Consider the following 19,400-nt stretch of genomic DNA (forward strand, 5'->3'; position numbering starts at 1 on the left):
GCAGTATCCCTTTCTTCATCCAGATTGTGTCTCGTTACCTGGCAGGACGACAGGCATTGCCTTGGGTAGAAATGCGCCTTTACCTTGGGGTTCTGTGAAGACCTTGGCCTTTCCCTGGCCCCTTATAGCTTGTTTTGTGGACAGAAGTGGATCAGAAATGTTGACCATGAAAATAATTACATAGTGTTTGGATTGCAGCGGAAATGGGAGGAAATAGTTGAATGTTAGGCTTCACAGATTTTGCATTAATGTCAAATTGCATTCCCATTTGATGTTATTTTTGAGCTCCGTGGCTGTGCTCATTTTTAAGAAGGTATAAGTCATGTGCCAGGTTCTCAAAGCCACTTTCTTCGTGAAGCCTTTGCTTCTCCATTCAGCCAGACAGCCTCAGCATGGCGGGCAGAGACAGTGTGGCAAGACGCTAACATTTGTTAAATCTATGCGTCAGATCATTTAAATTTTTTTCTGAATGTTCCAAATAGTTTATAAAAATTAAAACTTAAAAAACGTGCCGTTGAGCTAGCCTCCCCTGGTGACGTAGTAGAGCATCGTTCCTCATGCTTCTTGCCCTCCTGGGAGCCCTTCTTGGTGACGTGCCTGCTTGAGTCTCTCGTCTGTTTTTCTGCGGGATGGTCTTTTTCTTTCTGCTCCGTAGGAGTTCTTTCATGCTCTGGGTGTGAGAGTTTTTGTACTGGAAATGTCTTTTCCTCTTGCCGCCTTGCCTTTTCCCTTTAGGGTCACATGAAGAGCAGAGGTTTACGCCGGCGTCCGGGGAGTGGGGGTGAAGGGCGTGTGGGGGTTCCTCGTGCTCTTCTCGTAGCTTTTCTGTAGGTCCTAAAATCACCCCAGTAAAACACGGAGGACAGAAACACTCCTAGATACTCGATGTACTTTGATGTTTTTGTAAGGAATATCTTGTGAATGTCCTTCTCCGGTTGCTTGCTTCTGTATAAAGAGCTGACTTCTGAACATCGACTTTGTATCCAGCAACCTCGCTAAAATTCATTTATTCTGTAAGTTTGTATGTTCTTTCAGACTTTTTCTCTGCTCAGTCATGTCTTCTGCAAATAGTGACAGTTTTATTCACTGTCTAATCTTAGTGCCTTTTGGTCTTTTTGCTTGATTGCACTGGCTGGGACCCTGTTGTGACTGGGTGTCAGTGGTGGTGGGGCATCTTGGTTTCAGTCCCAGTCTTAAGGGGAAAACTTGTCCTGCTTCGCCGTTGAATGTGGTATTTGCTGTAGTGCTTTTGTTCATAAATAGCCTTTATTAGACTGAGGGGGTTTCCTTCTGTTCCTTGTTTCTAGTGGGTGTTGAATTTTATCAAATGCTTTTCCTCCATTTCTTGGGATGGTAGTTTTTTTTTCGCATTCTGTTACATGGTGAATTACACAGGCTGATTCTTGACTGTTAGACCGAGCTGGCATTGCTGGAATAAGCCTGATTCTTTGTGGATGTCGCTTTTTGGATGTCGCTACCTTCTATGTGTCAGAATATTATGGGGTTTTTTTCATCTGTGTGTTACAAGAGATCAGTTTATAACTTTCTTCACACGCTCTGACCTCAGAAAACAAGTGAGGAGTGTTTCCTACCTTCCTGTTCCCTGGTAAGGGCTACTTGACAGTTGAACGTGCAAAGTGAGGGCGAGAGAAGACTTGGGATGAGGCTCTTGGGTGCACTGTGGGCACTGGGGGGCGAAGGAGGCCTTTAGCGGAATTTGCAGTCTCTAATCTGGAGTGGTCACTGCGGGGAGCACGCTGGGCACAGCTGTGTGATTAGCACGGACAGATGCTGCCAAGTGCCAGGAAAGGAAGCTCATGGTTCTGTTTTCCCAGTACTCTCTACATACAGCTCAATGTAAGGTTTGGTTTTTCTTTTCTTTAAGTTTACTGTCATTAGGATTTTTCTGACATTTTTATTTCATGGTCTCTTGTGACCTCTAGATTTCATGTTTATGCAGGCAGAACTCATCCCTGCCTGTCTGCTGGCCAGTCCGTCTGTCCATCCACCCACCCATCCACCCACCATACCCATCCATCCACCCACCCATCCACCCATCCTTACCCACCCACCCACCCAACTTACCCACCTTACCCACCCAACTTACCCACCTTACCCACCCAGCCATCCATCCATCATATTCATTCATCTCTCTCTGTCCTGTTCTAATTGTATCTGATCCCTCACACTTAACGTGTATATTTATATATTTTTGAGTGCTAAATGTTGTACCCAAGACCTTTTCTTATTTTCTCCCCACAAATCTGTTTGTCAAGACGCTTACTACCAAAGTGCATGTGTTAATAAGCATGCTGTCTTGATTAGATGTGTGTAATAATGTGAATTCTGAACTTTGAAAATACTGAAGGTAGTTTGCAGGCCCTAGGCCTGCCTTCTTGAGACCCTGAGCTTCGGAGACGGCTCTCCTCTGGCCCTCCCGACATGAAATGACCTGGAGCCACGTCAGCCGGCAGCATGCGCCCTGGAGCCGCGGAGAGCGTGGGGGCTGAGAGCACGTTGCCCCCGGCGGCCCTGCGGCCTCGGGCGGCTTCTGCCGGCGCCCCCGCGCGCTCGTCTCTCACGGCGCGGAGCGCGCCCGCCTCCCAGCAACGCCGGGTCCGCGGGCTCACGCCAAGCACTTGGAGCGGTGCCTAGCGCGCGGGCAGTACTGCGCAAGCGCCCAGGGAGAGAAGGTCCGCGTCCCTCTTCGTAGAATTTTGAACTTTAACATTTGGTTAGACACTGTTTTGGTAAAGTTGAGCTCTGAACCGTTTCGGCAGCCTTTTAGTTTCAGTGTCACAGCTGCTCCTCACGTGGTGCAGAGTTAGGCCCAAGCAGAGCCTTGGTGACACTGCCAGCTCTGTCCAGTGTCTGCCGCAGGCACTCCTCTCTGTCGCTCTCGGGCTTGGCTGTGACGTGTCCGTTTTGGGCCGATGGCGGCGGTCCGGGCGCGGGGACGGCGGCCGCGTGTGCAGCGCGGGGAGCGGGGCCGTCTCGCCGCGCTCCAGTCGGTAAGCCTGTCGGGGAGCCGCGTGTGGGAAGGGATCGCTGACCGGTGCGGTCAGGGGCGCGGGGGCTCCTGTGACGGCCGCGCTGAAGAGGGAAGCTGTGGCTCGAGGAGCTGTGGGCGAAGGCTGGGTGCCTGTGGCCTCAGAGCGTGAGGAACGGGATACGCCGTTCAAGACCAAAGGGAGAAAGTCGCTGTCGCTTGTCTCCCTGGCTGGTACCTGTCTGAAGCGCAGTTCACCGCCTCAGTTTTTCCTCCCTCTCAGACGGAGCTCCTGCTAGAGCCGCACAAACGGAGGAGGATGAGTTTGTTTTACATTCCACTTCATTGCTTCTCAGCCAGGAAGTATTCCTGCTTTACGAACACTTAAGGGCCATATATATTGCTCAGAGCCACATGAAGAGATTTGCTTAGAGGCAGCCTTGAAGCTTGTCTTTGATCCTTTTTATTTTTTCTTTTTTGGATTGAAAGCAAGAGATATTTAAATGTGTGACAGAGGTTTTTTTTTTTTTTTTTTTTTTTTTTTTTAAGTCTTAGCAAATTTGCTTAGGTTTTAAACGAAAAAACTATAGTTTTTGCTTGTGCCAAGCTTATGTGAAAGAGAAAATTGTCCTGAAGGTGAGAAATAGTAAAAGCGAAACAGGGCGGGAAGCCCCAGGCATATGGGACTTGACGGGGGGACTTTGGCCGCCGTCTGGGCACTTACAGGTGTGTGGTTAGACTACTGAGAAGCGCCCCCTCCAAACAAGAACCGTTTGTACTTGGTGAGCTTTACTTTCCAGTTCCACTTAGAAGCTCTGTTGTGCTCAGCCTAACATGTGGCCCATTGAGGCCTGACGAACATGTATTCTGGGTGGTGAGGGCTTGCCCTCCACTGACACGGTTCTGGGAGGAAAGGTACCTGCTTTTTCCCTGCCTTCATTTTTTATAAAACACTAGGATAAACATTTCTGAGGACTTTTCTTAATGTAAATGTGTTTTTTTTTTTAAATCTTCCTTCAGTTTTAACATTTCTTAGGGATCCTTTTATTAGTACCATGGATGCTTTTATTAGTACCATGGAGGGAGTGTGTGTCCCGTGAGGGTATCGTATGTAGGGGCACTGTGCAACCAGAATCGTGGCGTTAAGTCTTCATGGTAAAAAGGGGCACGTTCCCAGGGGACCGCCATGCTTCTGGGACAGGAACGCGTAGAGCGAGGCAGGGATCTGCATGAAAGTCACTGTGTTTCTTTTGTGACTTCTGTTACGTTAGTTAATTTTGTATATATAAGACATGAAAATGCAATGTTTCTGGAAACATTTTAACCGATTTTCACTAACCTAACTTTTGTACACCATCTGAGTAGTTATGGCCTACAAATTCAGCCAAGCAGTGATCAGAAAAAGTGGCCCAAGTGCTGGGTTTGCTTTCAGTAGACTGCTTTCCCGGAACTCAGGGACAATCACGATGTGTCGCAGTAAGTGTGTCTTGAGTTTTCCCATAGAAGGAAACCGCACAGGCGAGATGATTCTGTCTTGTAAGAGTTTCTGGTTTTTCTCTCTTCCAATTGTGCCTTCTGACAGTGTACGTCTGCATAGTGGTTCAGAAGTTACTCTGGGCCTGGGCTGGGGCCCCTGGCCTCGCTTCCTGGGGGTCAGGTGGCTTCCGTCCAGGCTTCGAGCGTGCGGTGACCACGTCTGTGAGGCCTCCTCAGCGTTGCTCTCGGCTTGAGCACCACCCGTCTGGTTGTTAAGAGAGAAACGGGGCCTCATCCAGGTGGGCCAGGATGCCGCCTTCTCCCAGCTCAGAAGTGACGGTGGTGAGGGCTTCCCGCTCGCCCTGGCCAGGGACCTGGAGGTCGTGGCTGCGGGTGGCGGCTCTTGGCGGCAGCTCCCCAGGGGTAGTTTGCCCACAGAGGGGCCTTCGTGCGGGCCGGCACCACGGCCGGGGCGAGGTGGAGAAAGCCCAGAGCGGAGGAGCCCAGTGCTCCCTGCTGCGCGCGCTGTCGGCGCCGTGGGCCTTACTCATCCAGTCTCCTTAGCAGGGGTTTAGAGCACGGTGCTGCTTTCCTTCCCTTTTTCTATTCTTCAAGGAAACCCAGATAGCATTTTTGGGTTCCTAACCAGAGATAAGCTTTCATTTCTTCTTTCCTTTAAGAAAGTAATTTCGAAAAGCATGTTTCTAGTTTGTGTTTCCATTAAAATGTGAGCCTGAATACATTATGGTAAGCCTGTTGTCCTTGGGTCTCGGGAGTCTGGAGGAGGTTCCTGTCCTTACATGGAGACCTCATTAGACAACTCCTGGAACAGCTGTTTTAATTAGGTCACACTCAGACCCTGCTGGAGGGTGGCCGAGGTGACTGGGACTGGGGACCAGAATGGCGGTTGTTTGACATCAGCCTGCTGACCCATCACACCGTTTACACAGAGGGCCAGCAGCCTCTTCCTTGCAATTGGATGTTGCCAGCTTAGCTCTGTGTTAGGGGAAGAGGTTTGACTGTCAGAAAACAATAGGGAAGTGGGCGGTCCCTTTATGAACATGTTTCCTGGCCTGTGCTGGAGAGAGAGCTGTCTGCTTCCTGTTCGCAGAGCCAGGCAAGTCAGGGCTCTCGTACAGTGGGCATGTTTGGGGCAAATGTTAGGATTTCTATTAAAGTTACTTTTCATTCAGTTTGTATTTATGAATAAAACTGAAATCCCTTTTGTACGGCATTCAAAATATAAATATAAAAAAAATGTACCTTTACATACACACACACAGCAAGGGGGAGAGAAATGTGTAAGTTTAATGACCATGGCTTCTAAAACTGTTCATTCAGCAAAGGAAAAGTAGTGTAACAATCAAATGTGCTGACTCTGTTGGTTCCGTGTCTTTTGACATTTCCAGTTTACGTAGTTATGCTAGTTATTTAGTTTATAGCCTGTCTCCATTTTTTTCAAGAATTTTTCATTATAAGATATGTGGGTAGCTGAATAGTGATTACTTGTCAAAAAAAAAAAAAAAATCTCCTGTTTAACCCTTTCCTGTTTGCCTTCCAGATATGAGGCCCCCGGATTCCTGGCGGGGCCCTCCTCCACTTTTCCAGCAGCAAAGATTTGACAGGTAACATGGAAGCAAACACGACCTTCGAATGCTTTTTCACATCAGCCTTTGAGCTTTGGGCGTCCTCGGTGGTTTGAAGCACGCCTTCTCCCCCCGGGTGGGGTCTCATGTGCGTGTCCTTTAGGGAAATAGCTTGTTCGCACGTTGCAGTAGGACGCGTGTGCATACGCTTCCCTACTTTTCTTGGTTCTTGGCCTTTATTTTATTGAAGCTTTTGAGGTGCCCTGAAAAATGCAACACAGAGAGCTTAAAATTGTATTAGGTTTTGGTCAGGCTAAACAAATTTCTTTTAAGAAGTTCTGTGCAGCTTAATGAGGCATAACTAATGGTGTTCCACTTCTATCATCTCTGCGCCGGCGACACAGCGTCGGTACAGACCAGCCATTGATTCTCGCTGCAGACCTCTTGAAGTCCTAATCAGCTTCTTTGGTGCAGCTTTTTCAGGGCCGACAGGCCTATTGTGGTGCAGTGTCACTGCAGGGCAGTGGTTATTAGTTGCCACTGAAAACAGTTTCTTTAACTACTTAAGGCTGAACTGAATTAAACGCAGAAGGGTCTCAGGAGAGGATTATGGGATCTGCAGTCTAATAAGGCCGGCGGACTGGAAGGAATGTGACATGGTTTAATAAGGAGGGATGTTTGACATGTGTTCTTCCATTGATAAGTTGTGCACTCTGGAGTCAGGTGGTTTCTGCGCGACATGACAGCTAGGCGTGCCACGAATAATTATATTAACATCTGAAGAATAATTTTTTAAGGGCAGCTTTAAAGTCCATCGTTTCATGCTGGTTTTGCCAGCATCAGTAAATGCTGAAATGAATTTAAGCCCCGTCATAGTAAGGCTTCCCTCTCTGCCCTCCCAGTTCTGTTCTGTTCTGTTCTCTCCTTGCATTTTAGCGGTCTGATCTGTTCACATCTGAAATGAGTTAAGTGTTGTTCTTTGAACAGGGTTATAGCCTGTTTGCCCTTTAAGAAAATTCTTTCTTTAGCGACTCCAAAACTTGATTTCATTATTTTTTCCAAGAAGATAAAGGAAATTGTTATTCGGTTGTTTATTAATAGTACCAGCTATTTGGTGCAAGCTGCATTTTGATTTAAAAACTGATACTGCCTGTATTTACGTTTTGTTTTCAGTGTGAGTGCTTAAAGCGCACAGTATATACTATTTCAGCATCTTCAGAGTAGCACCATTTTCAAACAAATTAAATCCATAAGGGGTAAATTTTTCCTAAATTACATATTATCACATTCAAACTAATCTCACTTTAAATAATTTTCTGCATTACGTTTGTCGTTTGATTTTAAAATTTGGTTTCCCCACTTTGTTGCTTGCTTTTTCCCCCATATTATTTTTAATCACTGATACTTACCATCTGCTTCTGAAGTGCCAGCCCTGGGCTAACATGCTTTTAGAAACGCGAGTTCCCTGATTTCCCTCGCAGCCCTGTGAAGTCGATGTTGGTGTTTCTACAGATGGGGAGACTGAGGCCCACAAAAGTGCGGCAGTTAATCTGAGGTCTTTCTTCCATAGCATTCTTTACCAAGGAACTGTTCCCTGGAGCAAAACTCCTTGGGACAACTGACACCAGAGTCATATTATGTAAAACCTCCGGACTTGTCAGGAGGCGGGAGGAGCCCCTCCCCGCCCCCGGCCCCAGGCACCTTCCTCAGTCCCAGAGCTCTACACAGAACAGGTTTCCTACGGTCACCACTGTGTGTCCTGACACCCTTTGTCTTTGTCCCAGCCCACGTACTGTCTTCCTGACCAACTCTGAGCCCAACAGATTAGGGACAAGTTTGGGGGACATTTTTGGTTTAATTTTACTCGGAAACTGAAATCACACCATAATGCGAAAGTTAAATGTGAGCAAAATAGAATCTTTCTTACGTCTTAAGTTGTGGTCCTTTAAGAAATACACTGTTTATTCGTAAAGAAAACAGCACTTGAGCACAGCCTCCACCTCCTGCACCGCTGGCCGCTCAGCGCGCACAGGAAGCCCCTCGCGCGGCCCCGCCGCGCGGGCAGCGCCCTCGCCGCTGGCCTCACGAGGCGCGGGGGGAGATAGAGGCCCGGAGTCATCTTGACTTGGCTGAGATGTCGCGGCTGGTGGGCAGAGTTCTTGCTAGGACCAGTTTACTGAGCACTGTTATTAGTTCAGTGCTTTTCCACTGCACTCTTCTGAGCTTTTGGTTGAGACCCCTGTTGGAGAAGAAAACTTTGTACCTTTTTAAAAAAACTACATTGTTTCTTGAGTTATTTCCTACTTTGAGATAAAATTTATAATTCATAAATTCATTTCACTTCACAATACACGGGGAACACCCTGCCCCCCCCCCACCTCCCCACAGCGACACCCAGCAACCACGGTGTGGGTGCTGGGCGGGGCCGCACCTGCCCCCGCCTCTGTCTCCTTGCCAGCGGAGGCGGAGGAGGCTTTTTGCCGGCCAGATCCAAGGTGGCTGTTCCATTTTCATTGTACAGGTGCTAAGCTCAGTTAGTCACAGAAGAGTTTTAAAAGCTGATTTGCCGTACTTGTAAATGAGAAACACCCCAGAGGGTAGCACGTAGTTATGGCGCGTTGCCAGCTGCTTTCCAAAACACTAGCTTAGAAACTTAAGACTATCGTTGTTGTTCCCAATGCCAATCGCCTCAGGTAAGTTGCCCCAGTCCATTTAAAACGTGTCATTCTCAGTGCTTCCATCCCAGATTTAGAGTTTATTTTCCAGGGCAAATTTCAGCTTGTAAGTATTTGCAAACAAAAAGGAGAACTTTGTGCTTTTAAACTGTGGCTTTTTTCCTAACTTATTTTTAGAACAAAATCACTTAAAATTGCATTTATAATGTATTTTATCCATACCAGCAGATTTTCCTGAAACTCAAGTGAGTTTTATCGTTGTAAAACCAAAAAGAAGAATAGATCACATTTAATCCAGTGTGTGGGCTGCACTTCTGTCTGGCAGTGGCTCTTGCCTTAATGGCCCGGTTTCGATGCACCTCCTTGGTCACAGCGTAAACCTTGAGCCCGCAGTCCTGCGGAGGCCAGGCAGACCACGCCGCTCTCTCTGTGTGGAGCTGCTCTTGCTAAACAGATGAGGCAGTCTTGCTAAAATACCTTTGTATCAGTGAATGCAAAAGCTAACTGACAGCCCTGAATATATGCATATTCTTTCTGAGATACAGATTTTTCATTTCATTTTATTTCACTTATATTTATTATACAGCAAATTGTATTATTAGGACTGTGGTTTCACCACTAACCATGAAGAATAGCACTGGCCTTTCTAGAGTCCTTCAGAGAGCTGTTCTTGGCGCATCACACAAAGTAATGATCTTTGGTGTTTAAAAAAAAAAGGGAAGCTCCGCTTGAAGGGAGGAGAGGGGAGGGTAGAGAGGGTGGACTCGGGCTTGAATGGCTGTGAGGAGAGCGCACTGACCGGTGAGCCCGGCTTTGGGCCCCCCCGAGGCCTGGGAAGGGAGATCCATGTGCCAACGTGGTTGTAGCTGCTCCCAGCTGGTCAGAGCTTCAGCCCATTTAAAGTTCTATTGTAGTTCCTCCCAGTATCAGTAATGGCTCCAAAGCTTCTAATGTTAAAACATACTGGAGGGTTCTGCTTCTGCTTATTCCGTGTAGTGACTGTTCTGTAAGGTGGAAGTTGAGGAAGATGTGCCAAGAATGTCTTGCGTGGTGATTGCCTTTAGAGGGTAGATCTTTGCTGGATTATTTACGTGACAGTTTTAAATTGTTATGATTTGATAACATCATACCTGTTGCTTTGTATCTGCAAAGTTAAAATAGGCACTTAAAGACAATTAAAACATTTCTTTTGACTAGTAACCTGGGCCGGCACACTGGGTTACAATGGCTGTTGAATGTGTGTTCCCGTGTAAGCTGCACACCCAGTGCCAGTCAGCCCAGGCCAATTAGTGCTCGTGTTGCTAGGTCACCGTGGTCAATTGAAAGCTGCATCAATAGAACTTGAAAAGGTTTCCTCCCGATCAGACCTTCTGACATATTGAGCAGAATAATGGATGGGAAAAAACAGCCAAGTCCCCTACCCTGGATTCAAAATACTCAGCAGTAAGAATTCATTTGCAACCTGCAATTAACTAGAAAGAATAGACTCCAAGAACGAGCCTGGACTTTTTTAGAAATAAAGCCTCATTCTCCTGTCTTGTACATGTTTACTCTTCGGATAGCATCTCACAGGTTGCCAGCTTCGTGATCTTGGGTCCGAATCTTTAAGTGACTAAAAAAGGAAATTTTACAGTTGAAGGCGAACAGAATATTTTTTTTAGTCAGACCTTTCTGATTCAAGTGGGTTTAAACACCCTTTTAAATAGTCTGATACTTCATGAAACACCTTAAACCACACTAGGTACGAGCGACATAAAGCCCACTCTGGTGCTGCGCGTCGCACACGACAGCTGCAGGCAGACTGGGTCGTCTAGAGTTTGGGGAGGATACCCGCCAGTTTCTAGGCTTGGACTGTGTGATGCACGTGGCTTTTAATGCAGACGTTATGCTTTTCCACAGAGGTGTTGGGGCTGAACCTCTGCTGCCGTGGAACCGTATGCTCCAGACCCAAAACGCAGCCTTCCAGCCAAGCCAGTACCAGATGCTCGCGGGGCCGGGCGGGTACCCACCCCGACGCGACGATCGCGGGGGGAGACAGGTGACGCAGCGCGGGTGTGGGCGGAAGCTTGCTGCTCCCTTTGCCATGCCTCTTGGGACTCTTTTTTTTTTTTTAATATTTCAATTGAAACAGCTCGATAAGGTGTTGGTAGAATAGGTTGGCGGAACTTGGATCCCTCGTTAAAAATGTGTATACATGGTGAGTATCTGCCCCCTAAATACGTTCTACCTTGAGGATGCTGAAGAATTTTGAGACCAGAAGCCCCTTTGCTCACAGCAGTCTGACACTTAGTGTGCTAAACACGGGCCCTCACCAAAACGCATTGCTTATCCTTTAAGAAAATCGCTTTTTGTTTTAATAGAAACTAGATCTCCCAAAATAAATGGTAATCTTCTAGAAACTGAAAGTAACATCACACCTTTTCAGCTCCTTATTCCTCCTAGAAGTTTTCTGTCTTCATTCGTTTGCTCTCTCTCTTCATGGACAGAAATCTCCTACATGATTTTTCCATACACATTTTTTGCTGTTTTTACTAGACTTAAACAGCTGTGTCTACCTGAGTGAGCACGGAAGCTCCTGGGCAGAGGCAGTCCATGTGAGCTCGTTTCCTTCTCTTTCTAGCATCCAGTTTTAGCAGCGTTTAAGACTGTGGACTGTTTGCCTGGCCATTTGCAACCTGGCCAGTATTCACATGCTGTCTCATCAGATCCTTGCCAGAGGGCGGGGCCCGGGCACTGGGGCGCAGGGCGCGTGGTGTCGGCGGGCCGGCACCTGCGGCCACCTGCCCCGCTCTTGGAGCTGCTCGCCTGGCGCCGCCTGCGGGGCCACGGGCGTTCGTTACTCTTCCGGCCCAGGGTCTTGCCGTGTGTCCCTTTTTTTCCACACATTTTTGGTGTGTTCATAGAAGTCTCAGTTCACTTTACAAGAAAATAATCATCTTGTCTTTTGAGAAAATTTTATTATAGTTCTTTAGAATCAGTTCATAGACTATTACTATGAATACTGACGGCCCAGAATCGCTAACACTGGTGTCAGCAGAGCCAGTAGGCTGAGACCGTTTATGGCACAGGTGGCACTCGGCAACCTAGAAAATGCACACTACTGAAAGGGAGGCGTGCCACAGCTGCGGGAAGCCCTGCAGAGCGGGCCGTGCGGTCAGCTCGGCTTCCAAGTCAGGAGTTAAAACCTTAAACCTCTTGCTGTTTGGCGGCAGAGCTGGGACGTCTGTGACCCCTGCCCCTGCTTCATCGCCTCTCCTGCCTCCTTTAGGGGAGACCTTCCCTTTAGCAGCAGAGCCCCTACAGGAGGTAAAATTCTTCACTTAAAGACATAAACCAGTTGGTACATTTATAATTCTTTTAAGACTTTTTGGAAGTACATGTTTCTGCTGAGATTTTTTTTAATTAAATCGCAATTTTGAAGCAGTATTAAATTATAAAAGTTCATTGTTAAAAACGAAATTATGACTTCACTACATTTTTAGTGGAGTTTATATGGCTAAACAAAGCCTTAGCCTACATACTGTGGCCTTGAGGGTCTGCACATCCTCATCCTGTACTGTAAACCAGTGAAGTGCCCTGGGTGACAGCAGGGGGACGGGTCCACGTCAGAATCCCGGAGGCCTGAGGGGCATGGTGACGGGGGAGGCGGCACGTCTTGTCTGTAGGCTGTACAGAAATGTGATTTGCAAGCATATGAGGAAGTATGTTGCCGGTAATTGATGATGTAATGAGCTGACGTGGTACGCTCTATTACTTGTAGCTTAACAAACAAAAAAATTCCTGTAGTTAATAGCTCATTAGGCCTCAGCTGCAGCAGCAGGCGCCTGCCTTGGTTAAGCACGAGGACTTTCTGGAGGTGGTGCGGGCGCCTCACACCGCAGTGCGGCTTGAATTGCTGTGGGGGGTGGGGAGGAGGGAGGCCTGCACAGAACACCGGACTGTCCTTCGTTTGTGTGCATTTTAAGGAACTTCTTAAGCACTTGTTGAGGCTTGTTTGGTCAGTAGTCAGTGGTGGCGTTTATGCTGACGTCCACCTTTGCAGCCAGCTTCCTGTGAAGCTGCAGACCAAAGCGCCTGTTTGTGGAAGCCCGCATGTGCTGTACTTTTAAGACACAGCCACCTTTTTGATGGTGTGTCTTTCCATGGAGAAGTGAGATTGATTTCTTTGCAGGGGTGTTAATCCAGAAACTAAACTCTTCATTTATTTTGCTTTTTTTTTTCCCCCAGGGATATCCCAGAGAAGGAAGGAAATACCCTTTGCCACCGCCCTCAGGAAGATACAGTTGGAATTAGGGTTTTGTAAAGCTTTCCCAAATTCTTTCATCAGTTCTACAATTTTATGCTATTTGTGGAAAGATTTCTTTCTCAAGTAGTAGTTTTTAATAAAACTACAGTACTTTGTGTATTTCTTTTAACTGTGTATATTTCTACTGATCCGATCTCACTGTTTTATGTTGCTTTCCAAAGGTGTGTGTTGCATAATGCAGTGGATCTGAATTTATTATTGCTTGTAAAACACATTTGGTGGAACAGGAATACTGGTTTTTCATTATGGCTAAAAATCAAACCAGCTGTGGATTTCAGAACACAGTGTATTCTAGATCATCTAAGAGCCATGCTGATTTTTAATGCACAGGAATTAGGTATGAACTCTTGAGCTGGAACCCTCAGCCAACTAGAGTGTATATTGTTCAGTATTTCTTTGGGAACATTTCATTAACGTACTTGTCATATGGAAATTTCTGGACTTTAGTAAAAAAAAGACAAAACAAAAACAAAACATTCCAGTCTCTTTTGTTGTTGTTTTACAGTATTTCAACTTTGAAAATCTTGGCCAAGCATATGGTTTCTTTAAATGGGTATTTCAGAAAACAGTTCATTTCTACAATTAGATGTCAAGAGAAAGCAGTGCAGAAGTAGCCTTTGAGAGGCCGTGGGCAGCAGGGCGGCCCAGCCAGCCCGTGTGTTAGCGTGTGTGTCCGCGGCTGCTCTGGCCAGCTGTGCGGTCTCTGTGAGGGCGAATCGTTCACACTTCATAGGTTCCATGCAGACTTGTGCTGCAGCTTAAAGGACTTGGTTTAAATCTTTAAGAGAAGTTGGAAAGTTCGGGGATTGGGTGAATGAGTTCCTGGGGGAGACTGAGGTGCAGACTTCCCAGGTACGAAGTGGACGAGCTGCGGGGTGAGATGTACACCGTGGTGAATGCACTCATCATAATGCGGCGCCTTTGTACCGTGAGGCGGGAAACCGGACCTACGTGCGATCACTGCGCGGCGCGTAGAAGCGTCAAATGCCTGCGGACCTGGAGCCAGCACAGTGCGTAGGTCAGTTACACTGCAGTTGGGAAAGTGCACAGAACACAGTGGGAGGGCGTGAAAAAAAGAGAGAAAACTTGAAAAGTTTAATTCCTAGCTAAATAGTCTATGCTGCTTGGCATATATTTTGCATTATTTCACAAGAGATTTCAGTTTGTACTCATTTTTTTCCTGCTACTAAGCACACTGTATGATTCTTTACATTTGTGCTTGCAAGTCACAGCGCTCCATATGCATTTTTCATTTGCCACAAAAAACTTAGAAGCACGTATAAAGACTTGCTGCTCTGTTTCCATTTTTCCATTCTAGCCTCAGATTGTGAAATAAGGCTTCTCTTTGACTTTCTGACTTAGGACATTTTTGCTTTAATAGTCAACAAAGGCACACTTGTTACTCTTAAATCTATTTGGAAGAAAAAAACCCACCTTAACCTTGGATAGGAAGGAATTTTGAAGCTATTGAGTTCATTGCTGCTGATGGGTGAGTAGAGCAGGGTTCTTTACTGTTGCGATAAAGAGTCTCTCCCCTGGGAGTTAACACACCCGTTACATACTTCCTTCATGATAGGCTGAAGTGGTGGTAATGTCTCTGTTAAGCTATCTTGCAGATGTTAAAAAGGTGTGGCACCTAAACCAGGCGTCGCCTATTCCAAAGGAGACCATGTTAACGTCTCACTGTGTGGAGCCTCACGCGGACCCCTGCCCACACCTCCACGCGACCTGCATTTTCTCGGGTCTTTTCTTTTGGTCTGGTTTAATTTTGTCCTAAGCTATCCTGTGTCTGTAAAACAACCGTTTTTGACTTGGCTTTTCCACCATTCCATGTAACAGAAAGCCTGATGGAAAACTGACCCCCTCTGGCCGGCGGTGAGCCCTCACCTCTGGACCTGCTAGCCCTTCACCCTCGCTTCCTTCTCTCTTCATCTCGTTCCAACTTGTCCCCACGTTTGAATCTTCCAGAAAGATGCCCTGTCACTTCAACAAGTAAACACTTTTTACAACTTTAAATGCAACGTTTAAAGCTATAAATATCACCTCCATATTCGGATGTAAATGAAATCAACGGGTCAATTTTATTTAATTAACTATACCCCATTATGTTGTCTTTAAGTGGGGCCAAGTCTTTCGGGGCCTCATCTAAGACTGAAGAATCTCCGAACGTGGGAACAGCCCGACCTTAACGTGGCGCTGAGAGCCCCTGATGAGCCCTTGTCATCCCCGTAAAGATCAAGTGAGGTTTGGGCACAAGGCGGTCCGCGTGCTGCCGTCCGGTGGCCGTGCGCGCCAGGGAGGCCGGCGGCTGCGCGACTGACGGGCGGAGGGCGCGGCTCGTCCCCCGCATCCGCCTCCCCCCGCCACCCCTGGGCGCGGCGCGGCCGCTTCTCCCCCGGCCCCGCGTCGTCTCCGCTCCCCGCGCGGGTGCAAACACCGCACCTGGAAGGAAACAGCTGCTGCCGAGGCTGCTGTTCTAAGTTCCAAGTCTGCACGGAAGCGAATTCAGCTGCGCTTCCAAATCGAGAATGGAGACATCCTCCGAAGTCCACTGGAGCCCCCACCCCTACTCGCGGGAGGGAGCGGCTGCCCGGCTGCATCCCACTCGTCTGACGCCGCGCCTGCCCCCAGAGCCACGGGGAGCCGGGCCCCCCAGACCCCTGGCGGCCCAGTGCTCCACCAGTGCTAACCGGGGAGGTCGAACCAGCGAAATGACAAATGGCCCGTTCTCGATGGATTTCTTGCGCGCTCGCCTGCGTTGCTTGTTTCCTGATACTGCATACATGGAATGAGGGCCAAAGAGGGAACATGCTTCAGTTTCTGGGTGTGAAACGGGAATACAGCCATTCACTACTGCAAAATAGTCTGCTAGAAATGCCTAAACAATTACTGAAAAAGGAGGTTACGTGGAATTTTAAAAAACTGAAAGAAAAGGCATGTCATTCAATTGCAGATAAACATTCTAAAGCAAAAAATAAATGAAACCAAAAAACCTCTCTCAGAAGCTTCCTTTACCTCTGGACTTAATAAAAGTGATCTTGAAATCAGAGTTATCTCAGTACTTACTGGAGAGCGAATTCCTGACCAGATGGGCATGCATTTCCCAGCCTTCCAGTCGTCTTTGCCTCTTCTCCAGATGCTCACCAGTTCTCACTGGCAGTAAAAGTCTGTTTTATTTCTAATAAGATGTATCTCATTGGATTTGGGCATGGCAAGTAGCGGTATTTTTAAAAATTGGACTTAATTTTAACATACAGGGTTTTATCCACTCATGTTAGTGTTATGTTAAGCAGCTGGTTAGCATCATTCATGGTTTGAACTACATCTGAAATTTATTTTGCTACTAAATAGTGCATTACTTTATGCACAAATTCATAACTAAAAGTGCAACCTGTGGGTCTTGGTCATTATGGTTCACAAATTTATTCTAAAAGTTTTTCTAAATCATCAGTATTCAATGCAGCTAACAAAGCAAGTCTTCAGAAGGTGCTTGCATTTACCAAACAGGATTGTGTCTCTGATTTGCTTTAAATTGAAAGTAAACAGTCAATAGCAGAATGGAGTTTGAACACAACATCTGTGTTGTTAAAAGTCTGATTGACTACTTGTTCTGAACATTAGGTTTGAGTTCTAAGCAAAGCCTTAAACAGAAGACAGCTGGGTTACACCCCCCCCATCCTTCCAGATACAAAGCACTCTTCCTGTGCCCGTCAGCATTGCGCGAACGCACGCGCACACGCACGCACGCACACACACGCACGCACTTTATATCCCAACACGGATTTCACAAAAGTACCTGCAGTCCCTGCTGTTCCTCTCTGCAACTTTGATCCTGGATTTTGGTTTCTGTGCTTCAATTGGGAGAGAACAAGTTAGACTGCCATAAACTCCCAAAACATTTAGGAAAGTCTCACATCTGCAGTTAGCATTTCTGAAGCCCAGTTTTGCTGCGGCCTCTGCTAAACCATGGAGGGGCTTTGTTCCTCTCAGACCCTGCGCCAGCCCTCCCTCTTAGCTGTGAAGACACTTATCCTCCTCTTCAGTTAATGAGTTTCACCTAGTCTGGCCGCTTGTGTTTTTATAAAAGATCTGCAAAGCACTAATTGCAAAAGAAGAAAAAAGCTCTTGTTTTGCATTCATCAGAATGTGGAATTCTATAGTGAAAACATTTTCTATTTCAATGTTTCAAAACTCAAATTTATCCTAATTTCAGGATGTGCACACATACACTCAGCACGTTCCTGGGTGCAGAATGTTAAGCCCTCCAGCAGTTACTTCTGGCTTGGGTCCTTTACTATTTAAAGGAATGCTGAAAGGAAAAAGTTGCGCCTACACCAAATACACGTCCAGAGAATATTGCATAAAGAAGGCTGTTTCTTTTTAATGATCTTTTTGATAGAGAGTTCACTTAGTCTCAGGGGTTTTTGTTCCAGAAATTAATTATCAAGGAAAAAGCTGTCCGTGCAGAACTTTTTCTTCAAATATGTTACTTGGAGCCTCTAGTCCATAAGCCATTGTTTTTTTTTTTTTTATAAGTAGTGGGCTATACAGAAAAAAAATTACAAGCCATGTGAACTTTTGGAATACGTTTTCTCAAAGTAAAATTTCAGAATTCTGGTACCACTAGGAGGGAATCAAATCAATATAAACAAGCATTTTGAAGTTTGGCACAGCAGTAATAGTTACGCTAGCTTGGTTAACATTTTGAAAGTCAACTCTATTAATATGCAAAAACCCAAATTGGAGAAATTTTCTGTGGGTGTATTGCATCATTTTCACATTACTGTTTCTGCGAAAATTATTTCTAAGATGTTTTAAAAGTCAGTTCTCATTTTACAAAACTGCATTCACAGTCCCTTGATAAAGGCTTACCCCCTTGCCCTTTTTGTTTTTTTCCCTTTGTGAAAGGACCTGGAGTTTATCGTTGTTATTTACTATACAACATACATTTCGAGAACGTGCAACTTCTAAAACACCTTCTTAAGAATGCACTTAAGAAAACACCCAAACCACAAAGTGAAATAAAATGCTTCAAACTGTAATTCTAAAACTTCGAACGTATAAGAAGTCTAGGGTCTCTGGTAACTGTTTGGACCATTTACGAATCACACTGTATCCACGTCATGTCTTGACTTTTCATTCATTTCACAAGGTCACGTTCTTCAGCTTTAATTTTTTAAACTGAGCTCTGTTGTCACTTCATGCCAAATAGTGTGAACCAAAACAAAGCTGTACAACTTAGTGAAAAAGAAATGACCACTTGACTTTTACCAAAAAAAGCATTTAAGGTTCTTTTAAGTTATATTTAAATATCCTTTGAAACATAGGAAATATAAATTGGCATATTAAAGAGTAAATATATTATTTGTACAAGAAAACACCAACAAAATCGGTGTGCAACCCCTTTTAAGTTCTAAGTATGAGAAAATTATAAATACTTTCTCTTTACATACTGATTACAATTCAATAAATCACCTTATTCTCTTCCTTCTTTAGGTATGCTTTGAAATGTAGATTAATTGACGTCTATTTTAGCAACTTTGCGTACCCGGTTCTAGTGTTTTACCAAGGTGTTCACATTCAGACAAGCAAATGCTTTAGAAAGAGCACATAACATGCCTGCAGAAGGCGAAGGCGTACTTATTTCATCCGTTGATTCTGGGAGGCCAGTTTCCGTATAAAAAGTAGTTTACAACCCTTCCTTCTTTTGATGAGCTGCGTCCTGGGGGAGGGAAATCCTCTTTTAGGGTAATACACAAACACTCACTTGCCAGATAATGATCAAAACATTTAAAAATCAGCATTAAATTAAAAAAGCTGTACCAATCTGTATAAGCAGTGTTCTGATTATGTTTTTTCCATTTCTCTAAGTGGCAGTAATTCCTCGGCAGTAATGTTGCTGTGTGCGTGATCCACCTTGAGCTACAGTTCAATTTACTTTCCAAACATTAATGAAATTGCACTTAAAGGGGGAGGGGTTTCGAAAATTAATCTCCCAAGATAAGTTCCACTTCAAGAAGAATTAAATTGTTAAAGCTGGATTGATTTTTAGAGCTACAAACACCAAGTTTCCAACGCTTAAAGCTCTGAGAGCTCTGGCTAGGAACGCGGTGGATGTGGACTCAGCCGGCTTTTCACGTAACTTAGGAACCTCAGAGCCTCCCGGCGTGATTTTCATCGTTCAGCCCTGGGGCCGTCGCTGTTCCCACCCCCAGCCCAGAGGCTCCGAGCCTGCCCGTCCCCGGGACGCGTTCGTTCGCTTCCGATCGCCGCGTGCAGAGTCCGCTCGGGCGCGTCTCCCGTCGGCCCGCGCCGTGGCTCGCAGGCCCTCCGGGCCGCAGGCCGGACCCCGCCGGGCGCCCGCGCGG

General features: G+C 46.1%; 1 protein-coding gene across 1 annotated transcript in view; it reads left to right on the forward strand.

Annotated features, from left to right (window-relative positions):
* The window catches only part of XRN2 (5'-3' exoribonuclease 2), a 65,297-nt gene extending 51,791 nt beyond the window's left edge, over positions 1–13,506 (forward strand). The window contains exons 28-30 of the mRNA XM_031434329.2: positions 6,027–6,090; positions 10,626–10,764; positions 12,954–13,506. Of these exons, the coding sequence (XP_031290189.1) occupies positions 6,027–6,090; positions 10,626–10,764; positions 12,954–13,019 (269 nt within the window). The 3' untranslated portion in view covers positions 13,020–13,506. The remainder of the gene's footprint in view (positions 1–6,026; positions 6,091–10,625; positions 10,765–12,953) is intronic.
* The last annotated feature ends 5,894 nt before the right edge of the window (positions 13,507–19,400 follow it).

This window comes from Camelus dromedarius, chromosome 18 (assembly GCF_036321535.1).
Source record: "Camelus dromedarius isolate mCamDro1 chromosome 18, mCamDro1.pat, whole genome shotgun sequence".
Classification (NCBI taxonomy): domain Eukaryota; kingdom Metazoa; phylum Chordata; class Mammalia; order Artiodactyla; family Camelidae; genus Camelus; species Camelus dromedarius.